This window comes from Aythya fuligula, chromosome 4 (assembly GCF_009819795.1).
Source record: "Aythya fuligula isolate bAytFul2 chromosome 4, bAytFul2.pri, whole genome shotgun sequence".
Taxonomy (NCBI): domain Eukaryota; kingdom Metazoa; phylum Chordata; class Aves; order Anseriformes; family Anatidae; genus Aythya; species Aythya fuligula.
Genome location: NC_045562.1, coordinates 69,901,799 through 69,922,850, shown reverse-complemented (window position 1 = coordinate 69,922,850; position 21,052 = coordinate 69,901,799). Strand labels below are relative to the sequence as shown.

The 21,052-nt window shown below is 40.9% G+C and overlaps 1 protein-coding gene across 1 annotated transcript in view; it reads left to right on the top strand.

Annotated features, from left to right (window-relative positions):
* The window catches only part of MAEA (macrophage erythroblast attacher), a 49,765-nt gene that overhangs the window by 2,801 nt on the left and 25,912 nt on the right, over positions 1–21,052 (top strand). The window contains exons 2-3 of the mRNA XM_032186811.1: positions 12,813–12,995; positions 16,639–16,842. Of these exons, the coding sequence (XP_032042702.1) occupies positions 12,813–12,995; positions 16,639–16,842 (387 nt within the window). The remainder of the gene's footprint in view (positions 1–12,812; positions 12,996–16,638; positions 16,843–21,052) is intronic.

The window sequence follows — 21,052 nt, the reverse complement described above, 5'->3', positions numbered from 1 at the left end:
AATGCACCCGTATCCTTAACAAGCGTGAATAATTGTTAAACCGAACCAGCAAATGGAGTGCAATAAGACCCCAAAAGTGCACTGTGGAAGACCTGAAAGAAAAAGATGATCATGTGTCATTTTTTTTTAAATCTGGGCTGTTCGTTGGCAGCAGTTTAGGGTTAGCTGTGCTGTAACTGCTTTAACTGCTTCAAGAAAAAGACGGATCAAATTGAGAGCTGTGGAAGCGCAGAATACTTGAGCATCATCTCAGTGCAGCTGATGGGGTTCTTTTGTTGGCAGCTGTGGCAGGGGAATTCTGGCAGCAGACTTAATCAGATGTGAATTTCTCCTGGAAATACCAGGTTTACCTGATCGCTAAATAGGGGGACAGAGAGCAGAACAGGATTATGAAGCACGTGCTGTTTCTGTCCCGAGTTCACAGACTTGCAGAGTAACTGTGGTTGGAAAGGGTCTTTGGAGAGGTGACTCCAGCATCCTCTGCATGTGGCAGGCTCAGCTGGAACGGGTCACTCGGGACCGTGTCCAGTGTGGCCTTGGATATCTCCAAGGTGGATACTGCAGCTTCTTTGGGCAAACCTGTTCCAACGTTTGACCCTGTTATGGATTAAAACCAAAAACCTTTGTTCGCATGGCATCTTTCTGTATTCCAGTTTGTGCCCGTTACCTCTTGTCCCTTCGTTGCTCACTGCTGAGAGTAGTCAGGCTCTGCCTTCTTTCCCCATCAGGTATTTATACACACAGATAAGATTCCCCACTGAGCCTTTTCTTCTCAAGGCTAAACAACCTCCTAGCGATCTCGGTGGGCTGTTGCTGTGCTCCCTGCAGTGTGTCCATGTCTGTGCTGGAGGCCCAGAACTGGGCATGGCACTCAGGAGGAGTTGCACTTGTGCTGAGCAGCTTCCTCAATGGCCTGCTGGCCACAGTCTGCCTAACACAACCTGGGTGCTCTTGCTGCAAGGATTCACTGCTGTCCCATGGTCAACTTGCCCCCCAGGACCCCCAGGTTCTGTTCTGCCAAGCTGCTTTCCAACCTGTTTAACCAACATGTGGTTGTTCCTTCCCAAAGTGCAGGATTTGACATTTCCCTCAAGCTCGTGATGTTCTTGTTTGCTCAGTTCCCCCAGGACCTGTTGAGGTCCCTCTGAATGGCAGCACGACCATCTAACCTATTAACTTCTTCAAGTTTTGTATTTTGAAGGTGTACTCAGAACCATCATCTAAGTCAGTAGTGAAGACTGGCAAGCTGTTTGGGTCAACCTCTTTTCCTGCTGGAGCAGAGAAAAGGTGCAAGATTCCTTTTTGCGTAATCAGTCGTGCTACATTTTTCCCTGCCTTCATCAGCTTGACTGGAATTTGTTGTTTTTTAAGCGTGGCTTTGTACTTTGACAGAAGTATTCAACAGCTCGTAATACTGAAGCTTTAAACGCACAACAGCAGAAGCTGTTCAGGGAGAGTTGTATAGGTGGAACAAGAGGACAGAAGCAATACAACTCCAACACCCGGTGCCCTTTTAATATAGCGGTGCATAAAAAAGTGAACACTTGTCAGGTGGGAGGCTGAAGCTGGCTGTAGCAGTAAGTCACCTCTGTACTAGCTCGGCGTGAACGCTCGTATCTCGCACTGAATCAGTCTTCAGGCTGGGTGCTCTGACTCACGTAGCGTGCCTTAGACGTCCATACCAAGCATTAGTATGTTGCTGAATAATGCACTTCCTGTTTCAACACACCAGGAGCATGCCAGCAAACAAGCGTGACATCTTCTGTGTGCTGTCCTCCTGCACTTGGCTCCACGTGCCTCTGGTCGATGGGAAGTCTGAAACTCTGGGACTTCAGGGGAAGTTCAGCATCGGAAGGCAGCTGAAGTAGGAGTTGGCTCCTGTGGGAATTGGTCTCTCTTCCACCCCTGCTCTCAGCTTATAAACTACATTTGCAAGTGATTAATGAAGGAAAAAAACTGTATGAAAGGCAGTAAGTAGCAGTCAAGGCCATCAGCTAGGAGTGTTGCTTGATTTTTTTTCCTGGAGGCACAATAGTGTGCTGATAATACTTCAAGGAAAATCCTCACAAACATTTTGCAGAAGGCCTGTTAGTATCGTCAATGTGAATTCTAATCTGATTCACAGTTCACAGTTGCCACGTACTTGATTTGTAGTGTTTTCACAGGACAGTGCCCTGTGATCTTACGAGTTTTGTTTGTGTAAGTTGTAGATGCAGAAATAATGTCTGCATGGTAGCTAACATGTTGGGGTCTTCAAATGTTGATGTAAAGCAAGAATATCTGTGAAATCCGTGGGTCTTTGAGCAGTGAACGCTTTCAGACGCTGGAAAACAGTAGTAAAGATGAGCTAGCAAATGTTTGAAGCTGTCGTAGTAAGAGGAAAATGTACGGTGGTAGGAGTGGAGCTCTTATGGGATGTCATGGACCACCCGGTGCCATCAGTCTGTGACCTTAAGAAGCTGCCATCACGGTGTGCTTGGCCTCCCATAGTTTACTTCCACGTAGCACAACTTCAGGCTGTATTTCCTGACACAAAATATGAAATCTGCTGTATTGATGCTTACCTAATCCAATCTGATTTACGTTATTGCTCGTTTAAATAAAGCAGGGTTAGATTGTCAGGTTATCTTTATGATGGTACCCGATAACTTAACCGATTCATAGTCTGCTCTTGATCTACTTCAGTTTTGGTTTCGAGCCTTCTGTGGATTGCTTTGGGTTGTACGCTGCAACGAGAACTGTAATAATACAGATAACCTATGGAGAACTTTGGTCGTTCATATTTCCTGCTACAGATCTACTGAACCAATAATCCTTAATTATGGGTTAGGTGCAGTGCTGTCACTTTAGCTGGAACTGGTTATTTTGGGAGCAATCGGAGCAGAAATAGGATCCCTAGCCTCAAGGCTTCAGCCAGTAGCACAGTGGTGCATGCACATAGGAGGATGGCAACAACTGCTTTCATTTAAAGAGGTGATACTGTGATTGAAACAAGGAAGTATTTGGAGAATGAAGGATCTAAACGAGGTGTGAGGCCAAGGTGGTGGCTGTCAACATGTGTCATCACAGTGACCGGTCTGTGATGCCCCTAGTGTGGCTCTGAAATGGCCATCAACCTGCTCACGTGAGGATGTGAGCCACTTTTGTATGCCCACATAGAGGCTTTGTAAAACACTTGGCTAAGTTGCTGGAAGCTTAAACTGCTTTAAAAAATTAATACTTTTTAAAAAAATCCAAGTGATCTACAACTGCATTTAGGCTTATGCAATTATTTTTTCTGTTTTGATCTGTCTCTTCAAGGATTCATATTCATGCTTGTATCTAATTAAACATAAATCTAACCATTATTCTAAGCCTCTCCTTTTGGATATACACTACTTCTCCTTTCTTTTAATTTTCTCTTCCTTTTCCAATTTTGCCTAGAACAAGGAAAAAAATATTACTACAAGGGACTGATAAGAGCCGTGAATCAGAAGAATTCATTCTGTGAATAAGTGATGATATAATTTACATTTTGGATGAGTTCAGTGAGAAATAGTGATGCCATCTCAGCTCTGAAATAATCCAAGAGTTAGAGGAAGAAATGTAAACGTTCAGGATTTCAGTAATTCTGCATAGAAATACTGATTCGTTGTTGGCTTGTGGGGTAAATTGTAACAGTTTATTGCAGTGTCATTTTTCACCTGGCATCATTTGTAATAGTTGTCCTGGACTTTTTCTGTTGAGGGTAAGCATGGTGATCTACTTGGGTCTCAACGATGCAACTTAATGCTCAAAGGTGTTCTCTTGCTCAGTTTACCTTTTCTTACGATGCCGTCTATTTTCAAACTATTTAGGAGATGTTTCTTTCTTTCTATATTCTCATGCTTCCTCTTCCCCTTGCATAAAGTAGGACTAAGTTCTTTTTGCTTCTGTGGTTTGTTTGTTTTTGTGGTTTGAGAGCTTCATCACTCTTCCTTTCTCTTCCGTACCTATCTATGGCTAAGCTTAATGTCGTATAAGGGCACAATACGTAGTATTGGAAAAAGCTTTTTCATACCTCAGAAAGACTTATATTGGATTAACTTGGAAATGTGTAGATTTGTACAACTCTCTGATGCTTTGCAGGCCTCGTGAGATAAGACAAGTGAGAGGAAGCACATAATTTTTCCTCTCCCTTGAAAGGAGAGCACAGTTCTGTAATGGTTTCCCCCACCTAATCTGGTAGGACTCTTTTTTTCTTTTTCTTAAATATTTTTATTCCTGCTCCTGCTAATTAACTGACTTCATGTACCTGATAAAAATTAAAAATCCATTTTGAATTCCCTCATGCCCAAGACTGGGTTCACTCGAAAAGATATGCAATATAGATATTTGTCTTTAAACAGCTGGACACTTCATGGCAAGGAGTTATATCTACATTCAGCTCTGAGACTGTAATGGTAAGGAAGGATGATTCGTACAGATTTCTATAAAGTCAGAATTTATAGTTATCAGTTCCCTGCCTGTGAGTGGATACAGTGGTCAAGTTGCACCTGATTAACTTCTTTCCACCAAATCCAGGGGAAAACTGGCTGTTCTTTTACAAAACTTTAGACCTATGTAAATTATGTTTGTCTATGCTCTTTTTTGATTACTTTTTTTTTTTGAAGTATCACTCTTGCTCTGTAATTTCCAATAGGTGCATGGTAGCTATACAGAGTGTTTTTTTTTTTTTTTTTGCTGCGATTTAAGTAGTTTCCTATATGCAATCACTGTGGAATAGAAATATTTTTTAATGTTGTGGTCAGATACGGGTTGGTTGAGCTTTACTTTCCACTTTTATTTGGAGCTCTTCAGGCTTGAATGTGCATAAGTGAAGAAGGAATCTTGTTTGTATTTTGGGGTGGGACCAGATCAGTTTGGGAACTGGTGTGCCAAAGGGCTGCTGTAAGGCTTAAGACTTGTGGGATGATAAAGACTCGTTTTTGCTCTAACTTAGGTTTTTAACAAAACATTAGCTGTGAAAGAAACGTGTGCAATTTAATCTTTCAGTATTAATGTAAGCCAGCTGGGAAAACTTGTGGGCAACATCAGGCTGGTATTTGACATTTCATGCAGTAACATTATGCTTTGGTTCAACATCCTACATTCTAAAGGAACAGAAATGCAGGATGTACCAGTTTCTGTAAATAAGCTCATTTCCCCTGGGGAGAATCCTTTCTTCGCATGTCCATAGTTTTCTGGAAATTCTGGAAATTTTTCTTCTGGATTTTTTTCTGGCAATTGTGGTAAATGCTGGTAAATACACTTTTTCTTGAAGTAGTCTGAAGATAATTTTTTTTTTTAGGATAGCTATGAAGGAAGAGATAGAAACATTTGTTTGAAGCTGCTGCTTCCTTAAGTAAAATTCTGGTGAGGTGCTCAGCACATGTAATTGATTTCCCTTTACAACCAATGGTTTATTGATGCACATACACTATCCTGCCTAATCAAATATGTAATGAAGTACATTATTTAATAGGGCTTCCCAAGGAGAGTTGGGCCATCCAGAGACACTGGACTTCAGTGACTTTATTTATTTATTTTAAGGGGGGTAGGGCAATGATACTTGGTTAATCTGTTAGTATTACTGATTGCTTTTTGGAATTACCCCTTACCAGGAACTCTTGAAGGAAAGAAGAGGAAAGTTCTTACGTGGGTAGGTAACTGGGGGAAAAATAAGAGCTAAAGATCAAGGTTCTCTATCCAGTCTCTGTATGGAAGAAGGTTAACGTGAGCAGTTGGCAAGGGTCTCTGCCAGTACTGCTGATACTCAGCTTTTTGACCAGCTAGGAGGAGTGAATGAGTACTGAGATGATCTTGTTTCCTTGATGATACTGAAGTAATGAATGTATTACAGACTTACTTCAAGTGTGAAGCACTGTAGAAGACCAACAAGAGATTTAAGGGGCATTAAAATTGTAGGTGAAATTCAGTGTAGGTAAGTGTAGCACAATACAGTCAGTGATTGTGGAAGGAAAGAGTCCTGGTCTCACGTGTGAAATACCTGACTGAAGTGATCGTTATCCTTAGGGAAATCTTGGGGTTACACTGAATGCTTTCTGGGAACACTCAGGGTAATACTGATAAAGAGACAAGTGTTGGGAAAGAGAAGAACGGAGGCCCTCATTGTGTAACAGTAAAAATCCAGTTTCATCTTCTCCTGAATTAGCCTGGTTTTCTCCCCTGTTTCATCTTGAAAAAGGGCTGGAAAATGTCCACAGAAGGCCAAGGGTGATTAGAGATACAGAATGGCTGTATTCAAAGAATGAAGGGCCTCTTCAATCTCAAACGACAATATGTGAGGTGAGGAGACAGTGAAAGCTCATTTTTTCTTCCAAAACAAGAATAAAAGGGTTTCAAATGAGCCTAGCAGATGACAAGTCAAAACCCAGAAGTGTTTCTTCACACAGTGCAAGAGGCTGTGAAATGCCTCACCACAGGACGTTGGATTGCTCAAGTTCTGCAGGTCAACAACAACCAGCGGGGTTCGTGAGAAATGTTTTCGCTGTAAAACCTCCACCTCCTGCTCAGGTAGTTCCAATAAACTGTTTGGGATTAGTAACCTCATGTTCTTGCCTCTTCAAGTGCCGTGCCCCTTCTGGATGCTGTGCCAGAGGGACTTCTGGTCTTACCTGGTGTGGCTGCTCATATCTTTATGTGCCAGTTGTCAGCTGTGCCTCCTTCCTCCTTGCTCTGTAATGATGAGAAAAGTCTGGCCAGCTCTTATCTGTTCCCTTCACCTTTAGGTAGCAGAGGGCTGCTATCAGGTTGGGCCTCTCCCAGCTCCCTGTAGCCTTCTGTTCTGCAGGTGAAACATGGCTGCCCCTCTCGGCCCCTTTGGGCGTTGTGTCCACCATCTTGGTGGCCTTCCTCCAGGCTCGTCTCCTCTATGTGGGAGTAGGGAAGGGCCTGAAAACCAGGTGTAGTGTTCCCATTGAGTCTGCCTCAGTGCTGAGCGTAGGGAATAATTACTTCTCTCAAGCTACTGCCTCGCTCATGCAGCCCAATATTTGGTTAGCGTTTGCCACAAGTCTGGCACTCACTTCTCTCCAACTTGGGGTCCAGTAGGGTCTCTGTGTCTTTTTCTGCAGAGGTGGTGTTAGCCAGTTGTTCTGCAGCCTGTGCCAGTGCCTGGAGTTGCCTTATGTCAGGTGCAGGGCTGTGGTTTCTGCCTTGGTTGAATTTCATGAAGTCTTTGGTGCATTTCTCCAGCTTGTCAGGCTTATTCTCAGTGGCAGCTCCACCATCCAGCGTTATCAAGCACTTTGATTTTGTTGTCTTCTGAGCTTGCTGACACAAACCAGGCAAACTATTTTCCTCATGGCAAATCCAAGCTGGCTATTTCCAGAGTACATTTGTTACTTTGGAAGTGGTTTCCATTGGAATCTTTTTTCATAAATTTCCCAGGAGTTGAGTTGAGGAAGACCAGCTTGTAGTTTCCTGCATCTTCCAGCTTTCATTTCTGGCAATAAGTGAGGCAGTAAGCTTGTCCCTTCTGGTTGTTGAGGACTCTGTGTTCATGGTGACCTTTCAGAGATGACAGCAGCTTTGCAGAGTCCTCTCCTGCTGTCTTTAAGACTCCTGTGAATAGCACCTCTTCCCCAGACTCAGTTGCTTGGTGCAGGAGCTTGGGAAAAGCCCTTACAAGTCAAGACAAAGAAGGCATTTAATGCTGAGGGTTTCTGTTACCCTTTGTTGCTAGGTCACACATCCAGTTCTGTAGACTTCATCTTCTTTACACTGCTGATGTGTCTATAAAGCTTTTGTCATTACAACTGCTCATGAGTTAGAGCTCTGGTTGAATAAAATGGGTGTATGCGTTGGCCATGCGGGCGGTGAGTGCTGGATTTCCAGCTGTGACTCAGCACGCTTTGTCCATTGCGGCAGGATGAGTTAACACCTTGGCAAAGCTCTGGCCGCGATTCATCTTGCTCTTTCTCACACGTGGTTGAAGGGTTCTGCACTTGGGAGAAAGTAGGTTTGGAAACCCCAGTGCTTAAGGAATGAAGAGTGACTGTGTATGTCATGGAAGGTGATGGTTTGTATTAGGGCTAAAACATCGTGGTGGTCTCAAGATGTCCTTCAGCTGCTTAGTGGAAATCAAGGTGCTAAAAGCAGCAGAAGTCCAGTCTTGTGCTCTGATTCCCATCAATGCCTTTGAGGCACTGGAGTTTTGTGAGCTTTGATCAGTGTAATTAAGGAACTTGGGGAGGGGGATTTGCATTTTACTCTCCCTTTCTGTAATGTTAATGACTAAAGATGGTACCACCTCATGGCATGGTTTTTGAAGCCAATTTTCCCTGAGCCTAAGAATATTTCCCTGAGGTAAGAATATTTAAGGGTAGCTGGTTTCTATATTTTCATTTTATGGATGGGGTACTAAAGGTGTGTGTGTAGATGTATTTAGAAAATTTTGAGAAAAGTGGAAAATCTCATTAATTAAATTAAATACAATTAATGCAAAATCAAAGGTGGGATGTGCATTGTGTGATGCTGTGTAGAGAATTGCCTGTTTCAACTTCATATTTCTGTACTGATTCTTTTTATAGTCTGATAATAGCTACTTGGGAAATGTATACTGTTTGCTAACCATCAGGATAGAATCTATGCAAGCATTTAATACTGTTTTTTCCAGTTTTTGTATGTATTTAGAAGAAGTCAAGGAAATAGTCTCATTTAGTAAATGAATGGCTTACTGTAAGATGTGTTTTGATGGAAACGTATTCTGTAGATAAAATACTTTAAATATCATGAAGCTAGATATGAAGTGGCTTATAAAAAATATTATCTACAATTGCACAACTTGAACAGTTTTAGCCACTGGTCCTTCATAATTTTGGAACTAGTCTTACCGACTTTAATGGGCTGGAAGGGGACCACGTTTGGGCTGAAGGCTGGGTAGTTAACGTCACATCTGGGTTCCTAAGTCTAAGCTTAAAAACTGCTACTGTCGTTCTTAGCTCTGCTGTTTTCCCTTCCTTCCTCTCAACCGGACAACCCAGATGTAATTCTCAAGGCTGCTTTTAGACCCAGAAGGATCATCTCCTAATTTTTATCTTGTGCCGTCCCAGAACATGCTCCACCAAAGTTTTCTGTCTTAGTAAAACCACGGTGAAGAAATGTAATGAAGAAAACACTTGGATCAGATCATTCAGTTGCGGTTCTCGTTCTATTAGTAGTTAGCACCTAGAAACAGTCATGCACAACGCTTGTGGAAGTCTCCAGCCAAGCAGACTGTCCTTAAAACTTGAGTAGAAAAACTCTGATCTTGGAAAAAAACTTTCCCTGCTGTATTTTCACCCTTGTGTAGGCTGTTCTGACTTAAATCTTCAGAGCAATCTGCCTAAAGTTGTACCCAGTTCAGTGCATGCTTCAGCTGGTGTGTTTGCAGCTGTGGAAGTTGAAGAAAAGATGCAGACTCAATTTAGTGACACTGAGTTCAAATGTGCTGTCTGCTAATACTTTGCATCTGTCCCTCGTATCCTCCTGTGCACTTGTGGTGCAAGGCAGCTGTGCGGGGGGGGGGGGTTTCAGGCTTTAAAGACTGGGACAAACTGGCATTGAGCTTCTCCAAAATACTTTCTGGTCAGTTCTTGCAGCTTTATTTCAATGTGTTTAAAGTTCAGTAGAGTTTTTATTTAAAAAAAAAAAAAAATTCTTTAAAGGAAGCTGAGTTCTGTGAACTGGTCTTGGTGAGAGGATAAGCATTTAATCCAGGCTTGGTAACAGTATGGTACTTGCAGTGAAAATGTAAAGTCTCTACCAGGCTTGTGGCAGCTGATAAGCAAAATTTGCAGTTGTCATGCTCCAGAAAGTGTTCGCTTTTTTTTTTTTTTTTTTTTTTTTTTTTTTTAAATAAAAGAATAATCTTCTCAGAACTACATTTTTCCAAAAACATCTCATTACTTTTTCCTTCTGCTTACTGTGATCGTTTGAATAAAAAGTGCAGTTATTGATACAGAGCCTGTAACGTTTTGAAGAGTCCCGTGGTAGAGCACACTGGAGCTGGGCACTGGGATCCCTTCCAGGCTGCAGGAGCTGAGCAAGAAACAAAACCGAGGGGTCAAGATGCAGAGCCTAGACAAGTCCTCTGTAAGGAGCTGAGCGTTGCAACTTCTACATTTTGGCGTTTTTAGAATCTAGGTCTGCAAAGTTCGCAGTTTACAAATATTGTCTACAAACTGCAAGCTCTATAGTAAGAAACAAGTGCCCAAATGAGCTATGAAAACCTTTGGTAAAGACCATTTACTACCAGCTTATCAGTTGTGCAAATTTCCTTTTACTCTTAAAGTCATTCCCCTTGATACGTTACATGGAATTGTTTGGCAATATATTTGTTTTTACTTGTAGAGGATATAGTAGAACATTTCAACTCCCAGTCTCTTCCACGTAAGATATTAAATCTTGGGGGTTAGAGGGGAAGTGGCTAAAACAAGCTGAAAAAACCTTTTGTACCAAGACACAATATGAACGGTGTATGAGGATGCCAGCTGAAATTGAAAGTCCAGTTGTTCTAAATGTCATAGGACCAGGGACTGTGCCAGAAACCTACATGCAACGGAGACAGGGCATGGGAAACGGGAAGTGTTACTGCTCTTGCGTGCCGATAAGAAACTAAGGAAAAGGAAGATGAAGGCTTTCAAACTGGCTAGGTCTGTGTCCAGTTCAATTGCTTGTTGAGAATCTAAAAAAAAACCACTTCGGTAGTCAAGGAAAAGTGCCTCAAATCAGTAGTAACTTCTGGAGGTGCTGACTGAAGCTGCTTTTCGGTGTGATGCAGAAATCTGCTTAGCAAAATACTTGCAGAAATTAAGCACAATAAATGCAGGTAACTGAAGAAAATGTATTTTTCAACGAATAGTAAGAAAATGCCAAAAAAAAAAAAAAAAAAAAAGGCCAAGTTGTCTTCATGCTGTCTGGCATCAAGTTGTGGAGTTTAAAACAAGTTTTCATAGTCAAAAAACATGAAATATATTCAAAATAGTGTGCTCCTATGCTTCAGCTGCTATCTGTGGAGGAGCTCCAAAACTTCTAATGTGTGTGTGTGGAAAGGGAGAAGGAAAACAAGGGCTAAAGGTGGAATAAAAGGTGGTTATATAGGTGAGAAGCATTAACAAGGCCATCATGTTGTCTTATTTTGTGGCTTCAAAATAAAGGGGAGGGATTGTGGTGCTGGGGTTTCAGAGGAGCTTATATAAGGCAAATTACTGCTTTATCTTGGTGCTTCCTGTGGTAAAGGTTTTCTATCTTTTTGTTCAGGTCTTAAGTGTGAGATAGAAAAAAAAAAAAAAAAAAAAAAAAAAAAACCCACAGTAAATAGATCATTTCAGTCTGTTTAGAGAAGGAGGAGCCCTTTCATATCTCACCAGGATATCGTTAATACTCCTCCTGTAAATCAGAACAACCCTTTGTAGGACATGTGGCGTCATGCAAGCAAGTACCATGGCTCATCTTCATCATGCTGAACCTAAACCCTTCCTCAGCACATTTCTGATGGTGAATTGCAATGGTTATGTAGGATCCTCTCTAACAGAGCCTGGAAAGAGAGTGGACCCTGGGGACATCTCTTGCATGCAGCTAGTTAGAAGGAAGAAAATGGAGGCAAACTTGATACAAGTGATTAGCAAGGATAAACTTGAAAGATTTGTAATCAAACATATACCTGGTACGTACCAACCACAACGCTGAGGTGCATTTCCTGCTTTACCCTCACTATCTAATCTGGTCGTTCGCTAAATTACGCCTCTGATCAATGGAAAAGCAATCAAGCCTGTAGTAACTACCTGAAAGAACTTCTCCTGGGCTTTTTTTTTTTTCAAGATAAGATAGAGATGAATTATGCATGGGGCGCTGGAATGTTTAATTCTGAAACTCCCATTGCCGTTGGAGCTCTGCAGTTACAGAGCTTCGTGTCTCAGGTCCTGGTGCTGTCATGGAAGCGACGTGCTGGGAGCAGCTGAACGCTTGCTGTAAGCTCTGTCCAAATCTTTAACACCCTAAAATTTGACCAGGCTGTAGGCTACTCCCGTATGTGTCTGTAATGGCCATCAGTAGCAGTGGTATGGCTGCTTTGTAAAGGTGTAGGACAAATAAAGGATGGGGGACTGCCAAGAGCAGTTTGTCTCTAAGCCAAGGATGGAGTTTTAAGGGGATTTATCAAACTTAGTCAGACAGCGTGGGCTTTCTCACCAAGAGGAAACTTGCCTGAAATTCCTCCTACCATTAGAGTAATACAAGAACTAATATTAAAAGTAGTACTTTGTGAAAAGAAACAACTAGGATACCTATTAAATTTCCTGAGTTACTGTTGCCGTACTATGTATAACTTTTTCAGAAGCCAACATGGTTTTTTTTATACATAATTTGTATTTGTTTTCTCAACTCCTTCAGGAAAGAAAGTTACACTTCAAAATCATGTTTTGAAGGGTGAACTCTTGTAGTTTGGTTGTAGCTTTCCTTTAAATACATGTTTGCCTTTGCTTTCTGTTCTCCCTGATGTGTTTTTATCAGTGCTTGCTGAAGTCAAGGCAGGATAGGTGAAATTGGTATCAGAAAAGAATCTACAAGCTTTTATTTCCTGTCACTGTTCTTCATAATCTTTGAAGTGCCTTTGAATCTTTGAAGTCTCCTTGCTGAGAGAGCTTAAATAAGGGCTTTGATATGGGAACTCAAGTTCAGCTCGTGACCTCCAGTGTCCTGGAACCTAGGTGTTTTTCTAAATGCATCAAATAAAACCATCCGCTTCTCTAAACTCGAGAAGACCTTTCCTTTAATACAGAAATTCTAATGACGTGGTTTTGCTCCTTCAGGTGCCATATGAAACACTGAACAAACGGTTTCGAGCCGCCCAGAAAAACATCGATCGAGAGACAAGTCACGTTACGATGGTGGTGGCAGAGCTGGAGAAGACGCTGAGCAGTTGTCCTGCCGTGGACTCAGTTGTTAGTCTCCTGGATGGAGTAGTTGAAAAACTCAGTGTTCTGAAACGAAAGGTAAGTGGTCTTTTACCTCATTATTGTTTTGTCTAGTTAATAGAAGTGTTTTTCTGCAGTGCTGTTTGCTTAGATTCTCTTTTCAAGGTATAGGTATTAATGGCAGTGTAAACAAAGGCCTTAAAATGCAAGGCAGAACATCAGAACGTGCTGAATCTTGCTTCGCTGTGCTTATGAAATGTCTTAAGTGTTCATGACTGAATAAGAGGGAAAAAAAAAACAACCCTGAGAGGTAAAATTGATGTGTTTGCAGTCCTGAAAATGAATTTCTCTCTCCCCAGAAAAGAAATGGCAGCAAAATAAATAGATATATATCAATTCCTGCTCATTTAATGGGAATGTTTGTGTGGTTGCTTTAGTTCCTTGCTTGAGGAGAACAAGGTAGAAGATAAGTCTGGAAAACATGTAAACCTCAGTGGAGATAATTGTATTTGATGCTGAGGGTTCTCTGTGCAAAAAAGTGCAAGTTGTTCTGGATTTGTTACTTGAGCACTTTTTGTAGACAGTTAACTTGCAAATTGGAAGGTTCCTAGGTAATATTAAAAGCATTTCAAATTTTAGCAAGGTTTCAAATTTTAGCAAATTTAATGAGCGGTTAAGCTTGGAACGCTTGTCTGAAATGCATCTGAGCTTCCATGGCTTTAAAGCATCTTTCTAAGAATGAGTTAAAAATAAAATATAGTATAGGACATCCCTATTTTTGATGGGAATACTATTCATGCTGAGATTCATCAGAAAACTTACTTGAAATAAATCTTGCAGAAGAATGAAAATAGCTCTCTTGCCAGGCGTTCGAGTAGTGCTTCTCCAAAAATAAATAGACAAAACAAGTGGTAGCAGAGCCATTTCATTAAAACTTAAATGAAATAACCAACAGATATAAATCTTGAGACTATTAAGTGAAGCGTCAAAATACCTTGGAGGTTTGTGACATAAAAACGCTGTCATGTATGTTGATTTGGGGGTTTTCTGCTTGAACAGGTTACTTAGGCACTGAAAACTTGGTCTGCGAAAGACTTCATAAATCTAATCGCTGTTTTCATCTTTGGGTTGTGAGACTCAGAAGTGTTTTTTTCCCACTTGTCTGTTACTTACAAAAAGAAATTACTGCTGTTTCTGAGGTGTTAGATTTTACTTGTAGGTGTATAGTAATGATGTGGAGGAGTAAGTTATTTACTTGTTAAATCTTTGCTGACTGCAGAGGTGTGTCTGAAGACATTGTTGGATGTTTTGGGTGTAAGGCCTCATTTTAGTGTAATTGCTCACTTGTTTTTGACTGTCTGAAAGACTGTGGGGAATCTCGTATCTTCTCAGAAAGGACAATGGGCAAAAAATAAATAAATCTGTTTAATAGTAAAAAAAATTCTGAAATACAAAGGTCTTGCCTCTGCTCCAGATTTTTCAGTCTGTCTTCTCTGTAATCTGTCCAGAGCAAAATCATTGTTTTCTTTAGTGTCTGGACCCAAGTGGGATTTCTGTTTCCTCCTGTGTTTAGGCAGGGATCTGAGGAACTGCTGAGATGACTGCAGTAGATGCAAGATGAGCCCTTTATTTAACACCTTGCTCTCCCTTAGAGCTTTTCAGCACAGCAGGTTTCTTGGGTTCTGCAAATGATCCTGAGGAGACCTAGGCCTTTGTGTTTTCCCTTCTGTATCCTTTTTAATAGGCTTGTTCCCTCAAGTTCTATTAATGTCCAGCAGGGCAATTCCACATAGACTTGCTGCAGAGGATTTTGAAGAGGATCTGTACCCTTTCTGAGTGCATTAAAGGGACAAAGAGGGGAGGAATATAAATACAGGTAGAAAACCATATAAAGAGAACCCTTTGGAATGAGAAGGGGTTCAGCCTTTGTGCTTGGTTGCCTTGAATTCTCCTTTTTGTGTTCAGAATAATTCTTGTGGTTGTCTTCACATCTGATAACGCCGCAGAGATAAAAGTGAGAGTGTGTTTTGGCCCAAGTTAGTGTTTGCTTGCTGAGGAGGAAAAGACTCGGTTTATAACTTAAACAAAATACTGATCTCCAAACCATATGTTACAAAATAAAGCTAAATTTAGTAATAAAAATAACTCAGCCTACAGAAATGTATATGAATTACAGTAAAACATCTTGTACAGCGATTAGGGGGTTAGATGTTGAATTTTATGTGACGGGCCAGATCAGAGGCAGGCTTAATGGGGGCAAATGCTTGGCAGGATTTTCTTGCACAGGTTTTTATTTCAGCTTGCTTTTCAAATATTAACTCTTCCATAAGAAGTCTGTAAATGAAAGTACATGATAAAAGCAATTAGAACCAGCCTGTACTTCTGGGGCTGCAGGTGTTATCCAAGGATGATGCCGTAGCCTGAATAGCTTGAGTACTGAGAAGGGAGCCACGCCAGCATGGAGTGCAGTGTGGGCTGCCAAAATACCCACTTTTTTTAGTCTGCCTAATTGACAAACCTACCTCTTTTCCATTGACGTAGCCACGCAGGTACTCAAACACAAGTTTAAAGTTGCCGTGAGTCAGATAACCCAACATGAAGCTGCACTGCTGGTGATCTATCACAGATGGGAAAGGCAGTAAGCCTTTATCTTCTGGTGTGCTTTTACCTTAGAGGCATAGAAGTACTGCGAGCGTGCTTGCCTTGTGTTGTCAGACGTGGCTCCCAGCTCTCACGTGCTGTGTATGGAGTCAGCTAGCTTTAAATTACAAATACGGCTGTAATGAAATTGCCTGGTAAAATTTGCAGCATAACTAATCAACCATGTAACTTTAACCTTAAAGGAGAACAAGTATGACCACAGTATTTTTTTTTCTTAATCAAACAAAGTTATGGGAATATTGTTGGATGTGTTTTGCACTAGGTATGCCAGTATGTAGATTTTAAATAAAAAAAAGTTAGAAGAATAGGTGCCTTCCAACTGAAACTATTCTCAATAAATAAGAGTCCAACTGTTTTTCCTCCAGATAAATTTATTTTTCCAAAGCAAGTAACAGTAGATCCATGTTTCAGAGTGGTAGAGGTAAGTAAAACAGTACAGGTTTAACAAAGCTGATTAGAAAAATTACTCAAGACCTTTGAATTAAAGGTGCTAAAAGGCCAAATGTTTATATAATTTTCATTATTACAGGGACTGATTTAAATGGCTCCAGTGTATTAGAAGTAATGTGGTTTACTCTGCGTCACTCCCCAGCAGAACTAATTCAGTAGGACAGCTGCTTGAGGAAGAAGCCATGCATAGGTTAGAGGTGGAAATTCATGAGTTCCAGTTGTTTGGACAAGACGACGGTGAACCTCCATGGATGTCTTTGCAGGGCATTCCAGCAGTTTCTGCTGTATTTGGCATCTTGCCTTTTTCAGGCCTGCTTGAATGTTAATCAGAAAAAAACATTGGTTAGAAGTGCATATGCTCATAAGTAATTGTGTTATGCTAAAACTGCTGGTTATTAATATGCAAGAGTGTCTCAAAACTGGGCCAGTCATGCTGAAACCTCATTTTAGCATGGGAACTGTCTTTCTAAATGACAAACACTGTTGGTAGTAACTGTGTAGTACATAAAGAATGCTTTCAAATAACCCCTACTGATTTTTTTTTTTTTTTTTATTTAAAAGCAAATGAAAAAAATCTCTGATTTATTCCTGTTTAATTATTTCTTTTTAGGCAGTTGAGTCAATCCAGGCCGAAGATGAGAGTGCAAAACTCTGCAAACGTAGGATTGAGCATCTGAAAGAACATAGTAGTGACCAGCCAGCAGCTGCAAACATGTGGAAGAAGAAACGTATGGATCGTATGATGGTGGAACATCTTTTACGCTGTGGCTACTACAACACGGCTGTAAAGCTAGCAAGACAAAGTGGTATTGAGGTTGGTAGCAATGTGCACTAACTTAAGAAAAACAAAATGGTGGTGAAGGTGAAACTAGCTAATAGAAACGAGCTACTTTAGTTCTACAGCAGCTTTTTTACATATAAGAATGCCTTTATCATTAATGTTGGTCTATTTAGGCCTGCGTGTGTTCTCCTTCACATAAATTGTACTTTTGTGCTTAATAAGCCAAAATTGAAGCCATAACTTTTAGTCACAAATGAAATGCTTCTAGACAAACTCCTTGCCCTTTAAAATCTTAAAATTCTTCTCAAATGTCACGGTGAATTTCTTGTTCAAGTCCTTTAGGCTGCTGACTAAGCAGTTGGTGGAGCTTCCCATCTGTCTAGCTACATTCAGATGACTTGTGTAGGTGAGCAGATTGAGTAGGATGACATATGCTGGTTGGAGGAACAACTGTTTTATTGTATCATCCTACTATTTAATACATTGAGAGGAAAGCTGACTTACACTTTGGAAAATAAATCTTGATATAACTTGGATTTATTAGTAGCCAGTATGTCTTACATCTATGCTGTTGAGTTTATTTCAGCATCTAGAATTTTGTGGTTATCATTTCCCTTTTCATTTAGTAGCTAGTTGGTGCTGCTTTTATCCCATAAATGCCTCTGCAGTATTTGAAATATGTTGTTCGATAATAGTTTGGAGTATGTTTGCCTTGATGTAGCTTCTTCATGCAGTGATGAATCCATGCTGTTGTCTTCTGACAGCCACAATGATGTTAAAACTGTTGTGTTGTTGTTTTTTAACAACTTACTGTTTAGTTAGAGACGTTTTAATTTTTTAGGTAGCATTCGCTATTTGATCCTTAGTGATTCTTGCAGCTTAAGTTCTTCTGATGTTCCTGATTCCAGAAGGTGTGCACCTCATCTGGTTAAAATCCAGCTTTTGTGGTGATAGAGTTGCAATAGCGGTATTTTGAGTTATGTACCTTTCTTAGGTGACATAGCTGAACACCTCATCTAGCTCAGAGACATTTGAAGAGATTGTAGTTCCTGGTGTCAAATCACAGCGTAAGGATCTGTTCTTTGTCTTACACAAAGACCATTTTCTGTTGCATGTTCCTTTTGTTCCTCGGCTGCCTCACCGGTCTGATTCTGTTCAAACTGCAGTGATGTTGGTGACTTCCAATGAGGAAGCATGAGGTAGATGTTGAGCACAAGGAGGAGGGGAAAAAATGGATTACAGACTGTTGGTAGGAAATAATCTTGCTTATACTCACTGAAGAGTTTGCTGTGCCTCGCTAAAGATAACCCATGCATGTGAATCAATAAAACAGGGCGGGACAGTTATTCAGGGATCCTGTAATTGCAGAGGAATGGTCAGCAGCTCTTTCGCTTTTGGTAGATGTCTCCCTCTGTTTGGAGCAGGAGCTCCTCTCCTGCTGAATCATCATGCTGTCATACTTACTAGTTGTGCTGAAAAAGCACTATGAAAATATTTTTCCACTTTTACTGTAAGTTCTATTATGCCTAACTAAGTAATGCTCAGCTCTGGTTTAGATATGCACGTGGAAGCCCATTGTGATACACTACAAGACCGTGGTACAAAGCCGTGTACTTGTGGAGCCTTGTAACTTCTCACTCTGCTGAATAGGAGCTCTTGTTTTTGTTTTGAATGTATTAAACAAGCTTATTTAACTTCTGCCTCCAAGCTGAAGTATTTATATTTGCATAACATCAAAGTACAAAACAATTCAGTTACACATGTTGAATGAAGTGAGATCGTATTTCTTCCAGCTTGCTAAAACCAGGTGTTTTAGGCAACATTTGAGTTTACTTTTTGTCTAACTGAGGATAGGCTTCCCTCAGCTTTAACATTGCACTCACTCTTTCTTACTGCAGGGTGATGTACAGCAGTAGGATTTGCAGCAGTAGGATAATGAGACCTGATGGTTGCACAAAATTTGTGGTGTTATGGGTTTAGTTACAGACAACTTCCCTGTTCTTTGTTCCTCCCTTGCTGAAGGATATGAGCATTGAATCGCTCTCTGATGCTTAATAATGCAGCTCTGCTGTGGAGATTACAAAATATCATGGTATTTTTCCTTCATCCAAAGTAATCTCTTTCTGTTTACTGTAGTCTTAACTGTAATTTTGATAAATGTCTCTACCACTGCAGGCTTCAGGAGTGCGTTTCTGTGTAGTGAATCTGGTTACGTCTGTTACCTGATTTTTTTTTTTTTTATATATCAAGACAATCTTGTTTCCATTGAGTAGGTTCTGTATCCTAAGCAGGAACTTGGATAAGGGACCACAAAATCCACATAATTAAGAGCAACTTTTTGTTTGTTTTTGAAAGTTCAGCTTTGTGCTTGACTTTTTTTTTTTGCAAGTTCTGAGAAGCAGCACTTGAGTTTCCTCAAATCCTGAACTGTTAGAAGGGTAGGTCCTTTTAGCAAAATAGCTAGGATCAAAGGATTGTGGAGAAGGAGTGGGGGGAGGAACAAACCTCTTGTTTTTGTGGAGGGAGGGAAAAAAGTCCAGCTGGAGGCCAGTCGTGAGTGTTGTAGCCCAGTCAGTACTTGATCCAGTCCTGTTCAACATCATTGTTAATGACTTAGGTGGTGGAAGAGTCTCCTCAGAAAGTCCCACAGGTGATAAAAACCAGGGTGTGTGACTGATACAGCAGAGGGTTGTGGTGCCCTCAGAGGCACCTCAGATGGCTGGAGAAACAAGCAAATGGGAACCTCATGAAGTTCAGCAAAGGAAAGCAAAAGCCCTGCACCAAGGGAAGAATAACTCTGTGCACCAGAACATGCTGAGGGCTGACTGACTGGAAGGCAGCTTCCCAAAAAAGGAAGGAAAAGAGAGGTGAGGCTGGTGGACAAGTGAATATAACCAAGCCATGCACCCTTGTGGCAAAGAAGAGTCAAAAGCACTCGGGTTGCATTGGGATGAGCATTGTCAGCAGGTGTGCAGGGTGGTGCTCCGTCCTCTCTAACACCAGTTAGACCCAGCTGGTGTCCTGCATCTAGTTCTGGGCTCCCCAGCAGATGTGCTGGGGTGTGGAGTCTCTCTGTCCTTGGAGATGTTCAAAACCAGACTGGCTTGGGCATAGTCGTGAGTAATTCCTTCTGGTCAACCCTACTTTGAGCAAAGGAATTGGACAGAACTTGCACAAGTTCCAACTGTGGCCATTCTGGGATTGTTTCTGTGATTGCAGGCCATATAGCTGAAAACATTGCCACTGATTTGAAAGGCTGAAGGAAAGAACTTCCCCCTTTCAGTTGCAGTTCGTGCATCCTACATTAAGCAGCATCTCTCAGTAGCTGTTAGACCAGTCTCGGGAGCAAGTCTCAGCCTGCGTGATTTAAGTTCCTTGCATGGCTTCTGAATGCTAAGAGACCTGCAGAGCTGCCAGGGTACTTCATGGGTGGAAACAGTTCAGAAGTTATTCTGCCTCAGTGGCCAATAGCAAACTATAAAATCAGTTGTATATTTACCAATAAATAGCAACAGACAGTTTGTGTGGAGATTTGCTGTGCATCAGAGTGTCCAGTATTAATAATTATTGATGGGCCAAGGCAAATTTTGGTCTGCTTTCCAAATTAAGTATCTTAATAAGAATGATATTCTTGAATTCTTGTCATGGAAGATAAGCACTGAAGAGTTGTGGTTGTAAGCTAAGAAGCAAACAGCTATGAAAAGGAGTGCTCAGTGAAAATTATAAGGAAGTGTAAATGCCAACATTAACTAGTTCCAGGTAGAAATAAGTTTTGGTGTACAGCATATATAAAGTATAATGTTATATGTTAGTACAGAAATAAGCTGATAACATGCATGGTGTGAGCTATGTCTTTAAGGAACAGTAACGCTGCTTGGGAAAGTAAACCAAAATCTGAGAATCAAAATAAGAGAGCTGACAGTCAAGGACAGAAATGTCACGCTTGTGCCAAAGTAAATACTGGGGGGAAGGGATTCTAGTGCAGGTTTTTTCTTGATGTCTTCTGGCTCACTAATGATGTGAAAAATGGTTTGGTTTGAAGATACAAACTAGATGTTAAGGGTGGTTTTTTAGTGCATATAAATGAAGCTCATCAGTATCAGCTTGTTACACTTTATAATGATCTTATTTTGACTCCATTGTGACCTTGCGGTGCAACACCAATATAAAAAATGCGTATTTTCATTTGCAGATTCATATGTTCAGCTAGCTGGTTGTCTATTAACTTACTTTGCTATTCCAT